General features: G+C 55.8%; 1 protein-coding gene across 1 annotated transcript in view; it reads right to left on the minus strand.

The window, feature by feature from the left end:
• ubqln4 (ubiquilin 4) overlaps positions 1 to 17,519 on the minus strand; it is a 70,477-nt gene that overhangs the window by 13,354 nt on the left and 39,604 nt on the right. Inside the window, exons 3-7 of the mRNA XM_070868682.1 lie at positions 14,718 to 14,881; positions 12,095 to 12,357; positions 9,625 to 9,783; positions 7,823 to 8,039; positions 4,594 to 4,733 (exon numbers count right to left, since the gene is read on the minus strand). Coding sequence (XP_070724783.1) covers positions 4,594 to 4,733; positions 7,823 to 8,039; positions 9,625 to 9,783; positions 12,095 to 12,357; positions 14,718 to 14,881 — 943 coding nt within the window. The remainder of the gene's footprint in view (positions 1 to 4,593; positions 4,734 to 7,822; positions 8,040 to 9,624; positions 9,784 to 12,094; positions 12,358 to 14,717; positions 14,882 to 17,519) is intronic.

The following is a 17,519-nucleotide window of genomic DNA, read 5'->3' on the forward strand; positions in this document are numbered from 1 at the left end:
GGAGGGGGAGCGCCGCACTGTCGGAGGGGCAGTACTGAGGGAGCGCCGCACTGTCGGAGGGGCAGTACTGAGGGAGCGCCGCACTGTCGGAGGGGCAGTACTGAGGGAGCGCCGCACTGTCGGAGGGGCGGTACTGAGGGAGCGCCGCACTGTCGGAGGGGCGGTACTGAGGGAGCGCCGCACTGTCGGAGGGGCAGTACTGAGGGAGCACCGCACTGTCGGAGGGGCCGTCTTTTGGATGAGACGTTAAACCGAGGCCCCGTCTGCCCTCTCGGGTGGATGTAAAAGATCCCGGGGCCACTATTGGAAGAAGAGCAGGGGGAGTTCTCCCCGGTGTCCTGGGGCCAATATTTATCCCTCAACCAACATCACTAAAACAGATGATCTGGGTCATTATCACATTGCTGTGTGTGGGAGCTTGCTGTGCGCAAATTGGCTGCCGCGTTTCCCACATTCCAACAGTTACTACACTCCAAAAGTACTTCACTGGCTGTAAAGCGCTTTGAGACGTCTGGTGGTCATGAAAGGCGCTATATAAATGCAAGTCTTTCTTTTTTCTAAAAAAAACAATCTTGCAAATGAGCCAAGGGGCGGTCCTATATGTTTTACACGCAGTTAGACGTACGTTGTTCCGTTGGCATCTAAACGAGGGGACGGGTTCAGCGTTTCTGATCGGACAATTGCCGTGGACGTGCTGGTAACGTCATCGCATGGCCGAGGAGCGTCGAGTATCCTTCAGAGCGGGAGGGATTGGATAACTCGGAGCTGGTGCAGTCAAGATGGGCCGAATGGCCTCCTTGTGCGCTGGATGATCACACAAGAGGCAGCCGGTGCCTTGGAACTGCCCATTAATACTCCACTGCCCGCCCATGCCCCCACAGAAACAGAAATTTACAGCGCAGCAGGCCATTCCAGCCCATCGTGTCCGCGCCGGCCGACAAAGAGCCGCACGGCCCTCGGTCAACAGCCCTGAAGGTTACATATAAACCTATGAACAACGACGGAAAGGCAAAGAGCACCCGGCCCAACCAGTCCGCCTCACACAACTGCGACACCCCTTACACTGAAACATTCTACACTCCACCCCAACCGGACCCATGTGACCTCCTGGGAGAGGCAAAAACCCGATAAAAACCCAGGCCAATTTAGGGAGAAAAAAAATCTAGGAAAATCTCTCAGCGTTACCCATTCTCAGGCGCTCACTCAAGGGTAAAGCCGGTTGTCCCGGCTCGGAGGAAACATAGAAACATAGAAAATAGGTGGAGGAGTAGGCCATTCGGCCCTTCGAGCCTGCACCACCATCCAATAAGATCACGGCTAATCATTCCTTCAGTACCCCTTTCCTGCTTTCTCTCCATACCCCTTGATCCCTTTAGCCGTAAGGGCCATATCTAACTCCCTCTTGAATATATCCAATGAACTGGCATCAACAACTCTCTGCAGTAGAGAATTCCACAGGTTCACAACTCTGAGTGAAGAAGTTTCTCCTCATCCCAGTCCTAAATGGCTTTCCCTTTATCCTTCGACTGTGTCCCCTAGTTCTGGACTTCCCCAACATCGGGAACATTCTTCCTGCATCTAACCTGTCCAGTCGCGTCAGAATTTTATGTTTCTATGAGATCCCCTCTCATCCTTCTAAACTCCAGTGAATACAGGCCCAGTCGATCCAGTCTCTCATATGACAGTCCAGCCATCCCTGGAATCAGTCTGGTGAACCTTCACTGCACTCCCTCAATAGCAAGAATGCCCTTCCTCAGATTAGGAGACTAAAACTGAACACAATATTCCAGGTGAGGCCTCACCAAGGCCCTGTACAATTGCAATAAGACCTCCCTGCTCCTATACTCAAATCCCCTAGCTATGAAGGCCAACATGCCATTTGCCTTCTTCACCTCCTGCTGTACCTAAATGCCAACTTTCAATAAATGATGAACCATGACATCCAGATCTCGTTCCCCCTCCCCTTTTCCTAATCTGTCACCATTCAGATAATATTCTGCCTTCGTGTTTTTGCTCCCAAAATGGATAACCTCACATTTATCCACATTATTCTGCATCTGCCATGCATTTGCCCACTCACCTAACCTGTCCAAGTCACCCTGCAGCCTCTGAGCATCCTCCTCACAGCTCACACTGCCACCCAGCTTAGTGTCATCTGCAAACTTGGAAATATTACACTCAATTCCTTCATCTAAATCATTAATGTATAGTGTAAAGAACTGGGGTCCCAGCACTGAGCCCTGCGACACTCCACTAGTCACTGCCTGCCATTCTGAAAAGGACCCGTTTATCCCGACTCTCTGCTTCCTGTCTGCCAACCAGTTCTCTATCCACGTCAGTACATTACCCCCAATACCATGCGCTTTGATTTTGCACACCAATCTTGTGCAGGACCTTGTCAAAAGCCTTTTGAAAGTGCAAATACACCACATCCACTGGTTCTCCCTTGTCCACTCTACTAGTTACATCCTCAAAAAATTCCAGAAGATTTGTCAAGCATGATTTCCCTTTCATAAATCCATGCAGACTTGGACCGATCCTGTCACTGCTTTCCAAATGCGCTGCTATTTCATCCTTAATGATTAATTCCAACATTTTTCCCATTACGGATGTCAGGCTAACCGGTGTATAATTACCCGTTTTCTCTCTCCCTCCTTTTAAAAAAAAGTGGTGTTACATTAGCTACCCTCCAGTCCATAGGAACTGATCCTGAGTCGATAGACTGTTGGAAAATGATCACCAATGCATCCACTATTTCTAGGGCCACTTCCTTAAGTACTCTGGGATGCAGACTATCAGGCCCTGGGGATTTATCAGCCTTCAATCCCATCAATTTCCCTAACACAATTTCCCACCTAATAAGGATATCCTTCAGTTCCTCCTTCTCACTAGACCCACTGTCCCCTAGTACATTCGGAAGGTTATTTGTGTCTTCCTTCATGAAGACAGAACCGAAGTATTTGTTCAATTGGTCTGCCATTTCTTTGTTCCCCATTATAAATTCACCCGAATCCGATTCAAGGGACCTACGTTTGTCTTCACTATCTTTTTCTCTGCGCATATTTATAGAAGCTTTTGCAGTCAGTTTTTATGTTCCCTGCAAGCTTCCTTTCGTACTCTATTTTCCCCCTCTTAATTAAACCCTTAGTCCTCCTCTGTTGAATTCTAAATTTCTCCCACTCCTCAGGTTTGTTGCTTTTTCTAGCCAATTTATATGCCTCTTCCTTGGTTTTAACACTATCCTTAACTTCCCTTGCTAGCCACAGTTGAGCCACCTTCCCAGTTTTATTTTTACTCCAGACAAGGATGTACAATTGCTGAAGTTCATCCATGTGATCTTTAAATGTTTTCCATTGCTTATCCACCGTCAATCCTTTAAGTATCCTTTGCCAGTCTATTCACCCCTCATAACGTCGAAGTTACCTTTCCTTAAGTTCAGGACCCTTGTTTCCGAATTAACTGTCACTCTCCATCTTAATAAAGAATTCTACCATATTATGGTCACTCTTCCCCAAAGGGCCTCGCACAACAAGATTGCTAATTAGTCCTTTCTCATTACACATCACCCAGTCTAGGATGGCCAGCTCTCTGGTTGGTTCCTCGACATATTGGTCTAGAAAACCATCCCTAATACACTCTTATGAAATCCTCCTCCACCGCATTGCTACCAGTTTGGTTAGCACAATCAATATGTAGATTAATGTCGCCCATGATAACTGCTGTACCTTTATTGCACACATCCCTTATTTCTTGTTTGATGCTGTCCCCAACCTCACTACTACTGTTTGGTGGTCTGTACACAACTCCGACTAGCGTTTTCTGCTCTTTGGTATTCTGTAGCTCCACCCATAGCGATTCCACATCATCCAGGCTAATGTCCTTCCTTACTATTGCATTAATTTCCTCTTTAAACAGCAACGCCACCCCACCTCCTTTTCCTCTCTGCCTATCCTTCCTAAATGTTGAATACCCCTGGATGTTGAGTTCCCAGCCTTGGTCACCCTGGAGCCATGTCTCTGTGATGCCAATTACATCATATCCGTTAATTGCTGTCTGCGCAGTTAATTTGTCCACCTTATTCCGAATACTCCTCGCATTGAGGCAGAGAGCCTTCAGGCTTGTCTTTTTAACACACTTTGCCCCTTTAGAATTTTGCTGTGATGTGGCCCTTTTTGTTTTTTGCCTTGGGTTTCTCTGCCCTCCACTTTTACTATTCTCCTTTCTATCTTTTGCTTCTGCCTCCATTTTATTCCCTCTGTCTCCCTGCATTGGTTCCCATCCCCCTGCCATATTAGTTTAACTCCTCCCCAATAGCACTAGCAAACACTCTCCCAAGGACATTGGTTCCGGTTCTGCCCAGGTGCAGACCATCCGGTTTGTACTGGTCCCTCCTCCCCCAGAACCGGTTCCAGTGTCCCAGGAATTTGAATCCCTCCCTTCTGCACCACTGCTCAAGCCACGTATTCATCTGAGCTATCCTGCGATTCCTACTCTGACTAGCAAGTGGCACAGCGCCCGTCCGCGCCCATCCCTTTCGCCCAGCTGGGCGAGGATTCACCGAGTCTGCTCCCCGACGGCCCAGGATCGCGGTACCTGTGAGGCGAGGTCGGGGTTCTGGGAGAGGGACTGCATCATGCTCCTCATGTACGGTGCGGACAGCATGTTCTGTATTAGCTGCGGGTTCTCCGAGATCTGCTGCATTAGGCTCTGCATCCCCGGGCTGTTGAACATCCCTGCGGAGAACGGATAGAAATAAATTGAAGTCACACGGCGAGGGGGGCTGGAACCTCTGCCTGCACCGGGCATTCTGGTGAAACAGCACTGCACCCTCTCCAAGGCCACAGCTACAGCAAGTGATCAGGAAGGCCAATGGTATCTTGGCCTTTATTGCAAAGGGGATGGAGTATAAAAGCAGAGAAGTCTTCTTGTTATACAGGGTATTGGTGAGACCACACCTGGAGTACTGCGTGCAGTTTTGGTTTCCATTTTTATGAAAGGATATACTTGCTTTGGAGGCAGTTCAGAGAAGGTTCACTCGGTTGATTCCGGGGATGAGGGTGTTGACTTATGAGGAAAGGTTGAGGAGGTTGGGCCTCTACTCATTGGAGTTTAGAAGAATGAGAGGTGATCTTATCGAACTGTATAAGATTATGAGGGGGCTCGACAAGGTGGATGCAGAGGGGGCTCGACAAGGTGGATGCAGAGAGGATGTTTCCACTGATGGGGGAGACTAGAACTAGGGGGCATGGTCTTAGAATAAAGGGCTGCCCATTTAAAACTGAGATGAGGAATTTCTTCTCTGTAAATCTGTGGAATTCGCTGCCTCAGAGAGCTGTGGAAGCTGGGTCATTGAATATATTTAAGACAGAAATAGACAGTTTCTTAAATGATAAGGGGGCGGGTAGGGAAGTGGAGCTGAGTCCATGATCGGATCAGCCATGATCTTATTGAATGGCGGAGCAGGCTCGAGGGGCCGAATGGCCGACTCCTGCTCCTCTTTCTTATGTTCTTGGTGGAGCCTGGGACCGCCTTGATCCGCCTGGCCCAGTCAGTCGGGGGACAAACTCTGCCGAGCCAGTGCGGGGCGTTTAAAAGAACCGTACGCCCTTTACAAGCGCTGTGTGTGTCACTCCAGCCTTCCTCACCAAACCCACCCTCTCTCTGCGAGACCTGCCAATGAGCCCAAACCAGCAACTCCAATACAGAGGGATAGTACTGAACAGTGGGGAAGTTATTGGGTGGGGGGGGGGGGTATAATCAATACTGAGGAGGACTGCAACAAATTACAGGGGGACATTAATAAACTTGCAGAATGGGCGTATAATTGGCCAATGAAGTTCAACACAGATAAATGTGAGGTATTACATTTTGGCAGGAAGAATAGGGAGGTCACTTATTACTTGGAGGGTGAGAGTCTGGGTGGGGTAGAGGAACAAAGGGATCTCGGATACAAATACACCAATCACTAAACATTGCGACTCAGGTTAGCAAGGCCATAAAAAAGCAAACCAAGAACTAGGGTTTATTTCTAGAAGGATAGCATTGAAAAGTAGGGATGTTATGCTAAACCTGTGTTGAACCTTGGTTAGACCACACTGCGTACAGTTCTGGTCACCATATTATAAACAGGATAGAGAGGCACTGGAGAGGGTGCAGAGAAGGTTTACAAGGATGGCACCAGAAATGCGAGGGTGTACATATCAGGAAAGGATGAACAGGCTGGGTCTCCTTTCACTTGAAAAGAGAAGGCTGAGGGGTGAGCTAATAGAGGTCTTTAAAATGATGAAAGGTTTTGATCGAGTGCATACAGAGTGTTTCCACTTGTGGGGAAGAGCATAACTAGAGGCCATCAATATAAGATAGTCACCCAGAAACCCAATGGGGAATTCAGGAGAAACTTCTTTACCCAGAGAGTGGTGAGAATGTGGAACTCGCTGCCACAGGGAGGGGTTGAGGCGAATAGTATCGATGTATTTAAGGGGAGGCTGGATAAACATATGAGGGAGAAGGGAATAGAGGGTTATGCTGATGAGGAAAGACGGGAGGAGGCTCGAGTGGAGTATAAACGCCGGCATGGACTGGTGGGGCCCAATAGCCTGTTTCTGTGCCGTATATTCTAAGTAATTCTATGCAATTAGGCCACAATCAGCAGGTAGTCGAGGGGATGATCACTGTCCTCAGACAGTCCCAAACCGGACAACAGTTACTGCGGTTCCTGAGGACTTGTATTTACACAGCTCCTCCTTTCATTCTGCAACGGATGAAGATACCAGAAGCAAGAGCAGACCTTGCACACCCCCTGCTGGCCACCTCGCGGAACAGCAACACTCTGAAGCCCAGCAGCAGGTGAGCAGCACAGTCTGTTGTAGCGGAAGCGAGACGGGGAGAGGCGGAGATTGGGTCGCTCGAGGGAAACGCAACAGGCGGGCTGTAAATGGGGGTGCAGACGCAGAATAAGGAGAGATGTATCTAACCCGTGCTGTACCTGCCCTGGGAGTGTTTGATGGGACAGTGTAGAGGGAGCTTTACTCTGTATCTAACCCCGTGCTGTACCTGCCCTGGGAGTGTTTGATGGGACAGTGTAGAGGGAGCTTTACTCTGTATCTAACCCCGTGCTGTACCTGCCCTAGGAGTGTTTGATGGGACAGTGTAGAGGGAGCTTTACTCTGTATCTAACCCGTGCTGTACCTGCCCTGGGAGTGTTTGATGGGACAGTGTAGAGGGAGCTTTACTCTGTATCTAACCCCGTTCTGTACCTGCCCTGGGAGTGTGTGATGGGACAGTGTAGAGGGAGCTTTACTCTGTATCTAACCCCCTGTACCTGCCCTGGGAGTGTTTGATGGGACAGTGCAGAGGGAGCTTTACTCTGTATCTAACCCCCTGTACCTGCCCTGGGAGTGTGTGATGGGACAGTGCAGAGGGAGCTTTACTCTGTATCTAACCCCGTGCTGTACCTGCCCTGGGAGTGTGTGATGGGACAGTGTAGAGGGAGCTTTACTCTGTATCTAACCCCCTGTACCTGCCCTGGGAGTGTTTGATGGGACAGTGCAGAGGGAGCTTTACTCTGTATCTAACCCCGTGCTGTACCTGCCCTGGGAGTGTGTGATGGGACAGTGTAGAGGGAGCTTTACTCTGTATCTAACCCCGTGCTGTACCTGCCCTGTGAGCGTTTGATGCTGGCATTGGTTAACAAGCATGTTTTCGATACCCCAATACAATCGGCACCACGAGGAAAAAGACGGAAGGAGGGCGTACAATTGCCCGACGCTCCTGTGCTGCATCGCAGGGTGCAGGTGTAGTGGCCCACCAGAGAGTTACGTACCGTTCCCTAGGCTCCCCGTGTTGATGCCGAAAGGGTTCGACACAGGCGGCGTTGTCTGGGTCGTTCCGTTTCCAGCCTCGCTACTGGAGCCGGCAGACGGGGAGGAGGGCGACGTCGGGACCCATGGATTGGGCAGGGGTTCCCGGTTCTCGGTCCGGGACGGCGTGGCGTTGCTGTCCGAGCCTCCGCCCAGGGCCGTGAACGGATTGCCGCCAAACTGCGAAAACACAAGACACAGCGGGTTAGATCATCATCATAGGCAGTCCCTCGGAGTCGAGGAAGACTTGCTTCCACTCTAACAGTGAGTCCTTAGGTGGCTGAACAGTCCAATCCGAGAGCCACAATCTGTCACAGGTGGGACAGACAGTGGTTGAGGGAAGGGGAGGGTGGGACTGGTTTGCCGCACGCTCCTTTCGCTGCCTGCGCTTGGTTTCTGCACGCTCTCGGCGACGAGACTCGAGGTGCTCAGCGCCCTCCCGGATACACTTCCTCCACTTAGGCAGACTGGTCTGTGGCCAGGGACTCCCAGGTGTCGGTGGGGATGTTGCACTTTATCAGGGAGGCTTTGAGGGTGGTCCCTGTAACGTTTCCTCTGCCCACCTTTGGCTCAGTTTGCTTTGGGAGTCTCGTGTCGGGGGCATGCGAACAATGTGGCCCTGCCCAGCGGAGCTGGTCGAGTGTGGTCAGTGCTTCGATGCTGGGGATGTTGGCCTGGTCGAGGACGCTAACGTTGGTGCGTCTGTCCTCCCAGGGGATTTGTAGGATCTTGCGGAGACAGCGTTGGTGGTATTTCTCCAACGACTTGAGGTGTCTACTGCACACGGTCCATGTCTCTGAGCCATACAGGAGGGCGGGTATCACTACAGCCCTGTAGACCATGGGCTGGGTGGTAGGTTTGAGGGCTTGGAACACTCTTACGAATGGGTTAAAGCGGAATAAGCTACAGCTGGGACCGCTTCCTCGCACAAGAGGGTCACTGAACAACTCCAGCAACACCGACCCTCAGTGTAACAAGGTCACACAACACATATCTTGAAGGACCGCGGGGAAAAAGGGGTCGGAGGGGGGGGAGGGGTCGGTGGGGGGAGATCGTCACCTTTCAAGTTAGCCGTGGCTCACTAAGAGACGCTGAGCCAGCTATCACTGTACCCCAGTGTTATACAGTGACAGACCTGTACCCACCAGTGCTGTACCCCAGTGTTATACAGTGACAGACCTGTACCCACCAGTATTGTACCAGTGTTATACAGTGACAGACCTGTACCCACCATTACTGTACCAGTGTTAGACAGTGACAGACCTGTACCCACCAGTACTGTACCCCAGTGTAATACAGTGACAGACCTGTACCCACCAGTATTGTACCAGTGTTATACAGTGACAGACCTGTACCCACCATTACTGTACCAGTGTTAGACAGTGACAGACCTGTACCCACCAGTACTGTACCAGTGTTATACAGTGACAGACCTGTACCCACCAGTACTGTACCAGTGTTATACAGTGACAGACCTGTACCCACCAGTACTGTACCCCAGTGTTATAGTGACAGACCTGTACCCACCAGTACTGTACCCCAGTGTTATACAGTGACAGACCTGTACCCACCAGTACTGTACCCCAGTGTTATACAGTGACAGACCTGTACCCACCAGTACTGTACCCCAGTGTTATAGTGACAGACCTGCACCCACCAGTACTGTACCCCAGTGTTATACAGTGACAGACCTGCACCCACCAGTACTGTACCCCAGTGTTAGTGTTCCCCTGGCCCCCTTCGCGATGCTGGACACTGCAGCTACCTGTTCTCTGGCGGCACTGAACATGGGCTCCTGGATGTCAGTGTACATGCGTCGCAGAGCGTTGTAGCCGCCGGGAATGCTCTCCAGGTTGCTGAGCGCCCGGTCCTGATTCCTCATCATTTCCTGCATCATGGCTGGGTTCCGGGCCAGTTCCATCGTCTACAGGGAGGGAGAGAGGGTGTGAGTTCTGCTGATTGAGACCGGATCCTCCCAACACATGCACATAGGAGCAAGGAGACTGCCGTGCTCCGCATCAACTCGAACTGTTTAAACTCGGGCTCAAAATCAACCCATTCGGAACTAACCCTCTAAATCTCCGAATCCTTCTCAACAGCGACTCCTGCCCTCCCAACGTTCCCCTCATTTTTATGGTGCGTGACCCTTTTGAAGCCCATTCAGCTTTTCACGCACGGGTGCTTTTTTTCCGGATAAGTGGCTGCACTGGGCCTCGAGACCGCTGCGTGGCCAAGCAGCTCAGCAGGAACGTTCCTGCCGCTGCCGTCGTTCCCTTTCCGACGCCCCCCCCACACCCCTCAGTCAAGTGGTCACTCTTTACGATACCAGGGTGTGACCAAGCTTTGGGGATGAACAAAGCAGACCACTGCAGTTGTTCGTGTTTTCCCCGCTCCTGTATTAATAACCTACAGTGTCAATTGTGGGGGGGGGGGCAGAGTCGGAGGGGGGGCGGGGGGGCAGAGTCGGAGGATGGGCGGGGGGGGCAGAGTCGGAGGGGGGGCGGGGGAGGCAGAGTCGGAGGGGGGGCGGGGGAGGGGGGCAGAGTTGGAGGAGGAGCGGGGGGGGGGGGCAGAGTTGGAGGAGGAGCGGGGGGGGGGGGGGCAGAGTTGGAGGATGGGCGGGGGGGGGCAGAGTCGGAGGGGGGGCGGGGGAGGGGGGCAGAGTTGGAGGAGGAGCGGGGGGGGGGGGCAGAGTTGGAGGAGGAGCGGGGGGGGGCAGAGTCGGAGGGGGGGCGGGGGGGGGGCAGAGTCGGAGGATGGGCGGGGGAGGCAAAGTCGGAGGATGGGCGGGGAGGCAGAGTCGGAGGAGGAGGATGGGCGGGGGGGGGGGGCAGAGTTGGAGGAGCGGGGGGGGGGGCAGAGTTGGAGGAGCGGGGGGGGGCAGAGTCGGAGGAGGAGCGGGGGGGGGGCAGAGTCGGAGGAGGAGGATGGGCGGGGGGGGGGCAGAGTCGGGGGGGGGGCGGTGGAGGCAGAGTCGGAGGATGGGCGGGGGGGGCAGAGTCGGAGGAGGGGGGCGGGGGAGGCAGAGTCGGAGGATGGGGGCGGGGGGCAGAGTTGGAGGAGCGGGGGGGGGGCAGAGTCGGAGGAGGAGCTGGGGGGGGGCAGAGTCGGAGGAGGGGGGCGGGGGAGGCAGAGTCGGAGGATGGGCGGGGGGGGCAGAGTTGGAGGAGCGGGGGGGGGCAGAGTCGGAGGAGGGGGGGGGGGGGGGCAGAGTCGGAGGAGGGGGGCGGGGGGGGGGCAGAGTCGGAGGAGGGGGGCGGGGGAGGCAGAGTCGGAGGATGGGCGGGGGGGGCAGAGTTGGAGGAGCGGGGGGGGGGCAGAGTCGGAGGAGGGGCGGGGGGGCAGAGTCGGAGGAGGAGCGGGGGGGGGGCAGAGTCGGAGGAGGGGGGCGGGGGGGGGGCAGAGTCGGAGGAGGGGGGCGGGGGAGGCAGAGTCGGAGGATGGGCGGGGGGGGCAGAGTTGGAGGAGGAGCGGGGGGGGGGCAGAGTTGGAGGAGCGGGGGGGGGGGGGGCAGAGTTGGAGGAGCGGGGGGGGGGGGGGGGGCAGAGTCGGAGGAGGAGCGGGGGGGGGGCAGAGTCGGAGGAGGAGCGGGGGGGGGCAGAGTCGGAGGAGGAGCGGGGGGGGGGCAGAGTCGGAGGAGGAGCGGGGGGGGCAGAGTCGGAGGAGGAGCGGGGGGGGCAGAGTTGGAGGAGCGGGGGGGGGCAGAGTTGGAGGAGCGGGGGGGGGGGGCAGAGTTGGAGGAGGGGGGCGGGGGGGCAGAGTCGGAGGAGGTGGGCGCTGGGTGCAGTGTCTAATGGGGGGAGGGTGCCGCAGGTAGGGTTGGGGGGAGGGGGGGCGCAGGGAGGGTATTTTGGGGTGGGGGGGGTGGGAGGAGCTGAGGCCAAGGTTGAGGACTCTCCCTGACTGAACAGGCTCAACGGACGGAACAGAATGGATCTGAGCAAGGCCTCTGGTGGCCCTTCTGCCGTACGCCCCGGTTGAAATCTGTCTATTCATAAAGATAGGAAGACTTGCATTTGTCGACCGCCTCTCACCCACCGGACACCTCAGAGCGCTTTGCGGCCCAATGAAGTACTTTAGGCGCTGGGAGGGGGAGCGGGCGGGGAAGTGGTGTCGAGTCCAGGCTCCGATCGGCCGTGATCTTATTGAATGGCCGACTCCTGCTCCTCGTTCTTGTGTCGTTTCTCGGGACTGGGCGCGGAGACTGGGGGGGGGGGCGGGGGCTTTCTCCTCACCTGTCTCATGAGCTCGGGGTTGTTGAGCATGTGGCTGATCTCCGGGTTGCGTTCCATCAGCTGCTGCATCTGTGGGTTGGCCATGATCATCTGCCTCATCAGGTCCGGGTTGGACATCATGTTCTGCACGAAGGGGTTCTCCATGATCTGGGCCAGCATGTCCGGGTTCGACATCAGCTGCCGCTGCATCTGCTGCTGCAACTCCATGAAGTTGGCCGAGCCCATCCCCAAGCTTCCCAGGCCGGGAATGCCACCGAACCCAGCTGGAAAACACACACACGGGTCACCACACAATGTCTAGCACAGAAATAGGCCGCTCAGCCCCACCGTTCCGTGCCAGTGTTTATGCTCCAGCCTCCTCCCCACTTTCTCTACATCTACCCTATCAAACCCCTTCATAATTCTGAAGACATCGATCGAAGACATCGATCAGGTTGGCCCTCAGCCATCACAGGCTGCTCATAAGAACATGAGAAATAACAGGAGTCGGCCATTCAGCCCTTCGAGCCTGCTCCGCCATTCAATAAGATCATGGCTGATCTTCGCCCTCGACTGCACTTTCCATCCCGCCCGAGTGATCATCGGTCACAAGGTCGGAGCGCCCAACACTGGAGGGCATCGCCGCCACGTTCGATCCTGCCACCCAACACCCACATGCGTAGATGGCCATCGGGAGAAGGAACCCTGGTTTATTCACACCATCCTGCACACCACTCAAGCGAGGGACATGGTGACCAATTTCAACAACTGCCCCATCAGAGATCGGCATCGATCGGCATCAAATCCCCTTCAATCTGTCTCCGCGCTTTCCTGCGTCTCCAACTCTGTATCCCTCTCGCACATTCGCCTCACTCCCCTCCCACCTTCCCCTCACCACTCCCCCTCCCTCACCCCCCCTCCCCCTCACCCCCCTCCCCCACCCCCCCTCACCACCCTCCCTCCTCTCCCTCCCCTTACCCCCTCTCCCATTACCCCCCTCCCCCATTACCCCCCTCTCCCTCCCCCCCATCCCCATTACCCCCTCCCTCCTCTCCCTCCCCCATTACCCCCCTCCCTCCTCTCCCTCCCCCATAACCCCCCTCCCTCCTCTCCCTCCCCCATTACCCCCCTCCCTCCTCTCCCTCCCCCATTACCCCCCTCCCTCCCCATTACCCCCCTCCCTCCTCCATTACCCCCCTCCCTCCTCTCCCTCCCCATTACCCCCCTTCCTCCTCTCCCTCCCCCATTACCCCCCTTCCTCCTCTCCCTCCCCCATTACCCCCCTTCCTCCTCTCCCTCCCCCATTACCCCCCTTCCTCCTCTCCCTCCCCCATTACCCCCCTTTCTCCTCTCCCTCCCCCATTACCCCCCTTTCTCCTCTCCCTCCCCCATTACCCCCCTCCCTTCTCTCCCTCCCCTATTACCCCCTCCCTCCTCTCCCTCCCCCATTACCCCCTCCCTCCCCTCCTTACACCCCCCTCCCCCGTATTCCTCCCATCCCCTCCCCCCCCTTACACCCCCCTCCCCCCTATTCCCCCCCTACCCTTAACCCCCTCCCCTAACCCCCCTCCCTCCCCCTTAGCCCCCCTCCCCTAACCCCCGCTTTCTCGCCCCCCCTTCCCCTCCCTCCCCTTACCCCCCTCCCCTCACTCCTCCGCCCCCCTCCCCTCACCCCCCCTTCACTCCTCCGCCTCCCTCCCCTTAGCCCCCCTCCCTCCCCTTATCCCCCACTCTCCCCATCCCCCACTCTCCCTCCTCCATCCCTCCCCTTACGCCCCTCCTTCCCTCCCCTTACACCCTCCTTCCCTCCCCTTACACCCCTCCATCCCTCCCCTTACACCCCTCCATCCCTCCCCTTACCCTCCCTCCCCCTCCCTCACTCCCCTTACCCCCTCCCTCACTCACTCCCCCTCCCTCCCCCACTCCCCTTACCCCCCTCCCTCACTCCCCTTACCCCCCCTCCCTCACTCCCCTTACCCCCCCTCCCTCACTCCCCTTACCCCCCCTCCCTCACTCCCCTTACCCCCCCTCCCTCACTCCCCTTACCCCCCCTCCCTCACTCCCCTTACCCCCCCTCCCTCACTCCCCTTACCCCCCCTCCCTCACTCCCCTTACCCCCCCCTCCCTCCCCATATCCCCTCCCACTCCCTCTCCACCACCCTCGCACCTCCCCCCCCCCGCCCTCGCACCTCCCCCCCCCCCGCCCTCGCACCTCCCCCCCCCCGCCCTCGCACCTCCCCCCCCCGCCCTCGCACCTCCCCCCCCCCGCCCTCGCACCTCCCCCCCCCCGCCCTCGCACCTCCCCCCCCCCCGCCCTCGCACCTCCCCCCCCCGCCCTCGCACCTCCCCACCCCCCCCGCCCTCGCACCTTCCTCCCCCCCCGCACCTCCCCACCCCCCCCGCCCTCGCACCTTCCTCCCCCCCCGCACCTCCTCCTCCCCCCCCCTCGCACCTCCTCCTCCCCTCCCCCCCCCCCTCGCACCTCCTCCTCCCCCCCCCCCGCCCTCGCACCTCCTCCTCCCCCCCCCGCCCTCGCACCTCCCCCCCCCCGCCCTCGCACCTCCCCCACCCCGCCCTCGCACCTCCCCCCCTCCCTCTCTCCCATACACAAACCGGCAGTGCCGCACACCCGCGCGGAGCTTACATAATACAGACGGAGAGGGGGCGGGAGCTCCTGTGGGAGGTGTGGGGTTTGCTCCGCTGCTGGTACTGGTGACTGTGCCCGTGGCGGGCTCGGGCCTGGCGCTGGTCTCCTCGGCACTGGGCGCGCTGGAGGACGTCGACGGCTGCGTGGCGGAGTCCTGGAGCCTGGCGGAGCAAAGGGAGAACGTCACGGTCAGTGAGGAGCGGAGGGTGAGGGAGCTTGCCCGCCGGTCGCAAGGTGCGGAGGGGCCGGCTTGCAATTAGAGGGCGCCCCAGGCCTCACCCCACACACACCGAGCAACAGAAATCACCTCCCTCACACCCCACTGGGCTAGGTTACCAGCAGCGGTAGAGGACAGACAGGAGCAACACCCAGCCTCGTATAGGAGGCAAAGCAAGGCAGGACAGGAAGAGACAACATTTACTGAAACGTGGTTTGCCAAAGTCCTATTCCCATTTCAGAAACCACGTCCCCCATTTCAGGCACCCAGTAACACCATCAGATACAGTTACTGACACAGCTCAGTCTAATTTACTGACCCAGCCCTAACCTCAACTCTCTGTGTAGGCACTTCTTTTCATTTGACTTTATTAAGGGCATCGTTCAGCTGAAGATCCAACACTCCCAGGGCAGGTAAAGCACGGGGTTAGATACAGAGTACAGCTCCCTCTACACTGTCCCATCAAACACTCCCAGGGCAGGTACAGGGGGTTAGATACAGAGTAAAGCTCCCTCTGCACTGTCCCATCAAACACTCCCAGGGCAGGTACAGCACAGGTTAGATACAGAGTAAAGCTCCCTCTACACTGTCCCATCAAACACTCCCAGGGCAGGTACAGGGGGTTAGATACAGAGTAAAGCTACCTCTACACTGTCCATCAAACACTCCCAGGGCAGGTACAGGGGGTTAGATACAGAGTAAAGCTCCCTCTACACTGTCCCATCAAACACTCCCAGGGCAGGTACAGCACAGGTTAGATACAGAGTAAAGTTCCCTCTACACTGTCCCATCAAACACTCCCAGGGCAGGTACAGTGGGTTAGATACAGAGTACAGCTCCCTCTACACTGTCCATCAAACACTCCCAGGGCAGGTACAGCACAGGTTAGATAGAGTACAGCTCCAACTATTCTGCCCCAGTGACCTGCCATAGCCTCACCCTTAGTAAGGGTACCTCCTATTGCACGGGGTAACACTTCCATTTCATATCCTGCCTGTGCTTTTTCCCCTGTGCCCCATTAAGAACAGTCACGATTTCATGCCCAGTACATAAGAAATAGGAGCAGGGGTAGGCCATACAGTCCCTTGAGCCTGCTCCGCCATTTAATACGATCATGGCTGATCCGATCATGGACTCAGCTCCACTTCCCTGCCCGCTCCCCATAACCCCTTATTCCCTTATCAGTTAAGAGCTGTCTATTTCTGTCTTAAATTTAATCAATGACCCAGCTTCCACAGCTCTCTGGGGCAGCGAATTCCACAGATTTACAACCCTCAGAAGAAATTCCTCCTCATCTCAGTTTTAAATGGGCGGCCCCTTATTCTAAGACCATGCCCCCTAGTTCTAGTCTCCATCAGTGGAAACATCCTCTCTGCATCCAACTTGTCAAGCCCCCTCATAATCGTATACGTTTTGACAATATCACACCTCATTCTTCTGAACTCCAACGAGTAGAGGCCCAACCTCCTCAACCTTTCCTCATAACTCACCCTTAGTAAAGGTACCTCCTATTGTCAGGGTAACATTTCCGTTTCATATCCTGCATGTCCTTTTCCCCTCTGTGCCACATTAGGAACAGTCACGATTTCATGCCCAGGAGAAATGGGATTGAATCTGCTGCCAAGTTCATTACATGTTGTTCCCCAATAGTCAGGTGACACATTCGTGGTATGCATTTAAACCCGGGTCCCGGAGCTGAAAGGCCAGTGGCTGTGACAATCAAATCCAATCTGGAATCTAACACAATCACACATCCGGCCTACAGCTGCCTGCTGGCCCCAGGCTGAAGGCTACATTGCATGGAAATACTGCTGATCTACACTGGACCAAATATATTACAACACACAGGAAACGGTCAGGCATCTGGTGATATCTATGGAAGCGGAGATTTGCAGAGTGGGCATTGGGGAAGAAAAGCTGGACTGCAAAACCCAGATCATTCCAGGCACCTGCTAGTGTTACTTTTTGCACCTTGCATAATATCAGCTGTGGCTCAGTGGGCAGCACACTCGCCTTAGTTAGAAGGTTGTGGGTTCGAGCCCCACTCCAGGGACTTGAGCACACAAATCTAGACTGGTATTCCTCGTGTGGGTCAGAGGGGCAGTACTGAGGGAGCGCCGCACCGCCGGAGGGGCGGTACCGAGGGAGCACCGCACCGCCGGAGGGGCGGTACAGAGGGAGCACCCTACAGGGCTACGGACCAAGAGCTGAAAAGTGGGATTAGACTGGATAGCTCTGTCAGCCAATAAACACGATGGGACACAAGAAATAGGAGCAGGAGTCGGCCATACGGCCCCTCGAGCCTGCTCCGCCATTCAATAAGATCATGGCTGATCTGATCATGGGCTCAACTCCACTTCCCCGTCCGCTCCCCATAACCTTTGACTCCCTCATCATTCAAAAATCTGTCTATCTCCACCTTAAATATATTCAATGACCCAGCCTCCACAGCTCTCTGGGGCAGTGAATTGAAAAGATTCACGATCCTCAGAGAAGAAATTCCTCCACATTTCCATTTTAAATGGGCGGCCCCTTATTCTGAGACTATGTGCCCCCTAGTTCTAGATTCCCCCACGCGGGGA

The sequence above is a fragment of the Pristiophorus japonicus genome, chromosome 30 (assembly GCF_044704955.1).
Source record: "Pristiophorus japonicus isolate sPriJap1 chromosome 30, sPriJap1.hap1, whole genome shotgun sequence".
Classification (NCBI taxonomy): domain Eukaryota; kingdom Metazoa; phylum Chordata; class Chondrichthyes; family Pristiophoridae; genus Pristiophorus; species Pristiophorus japonicus.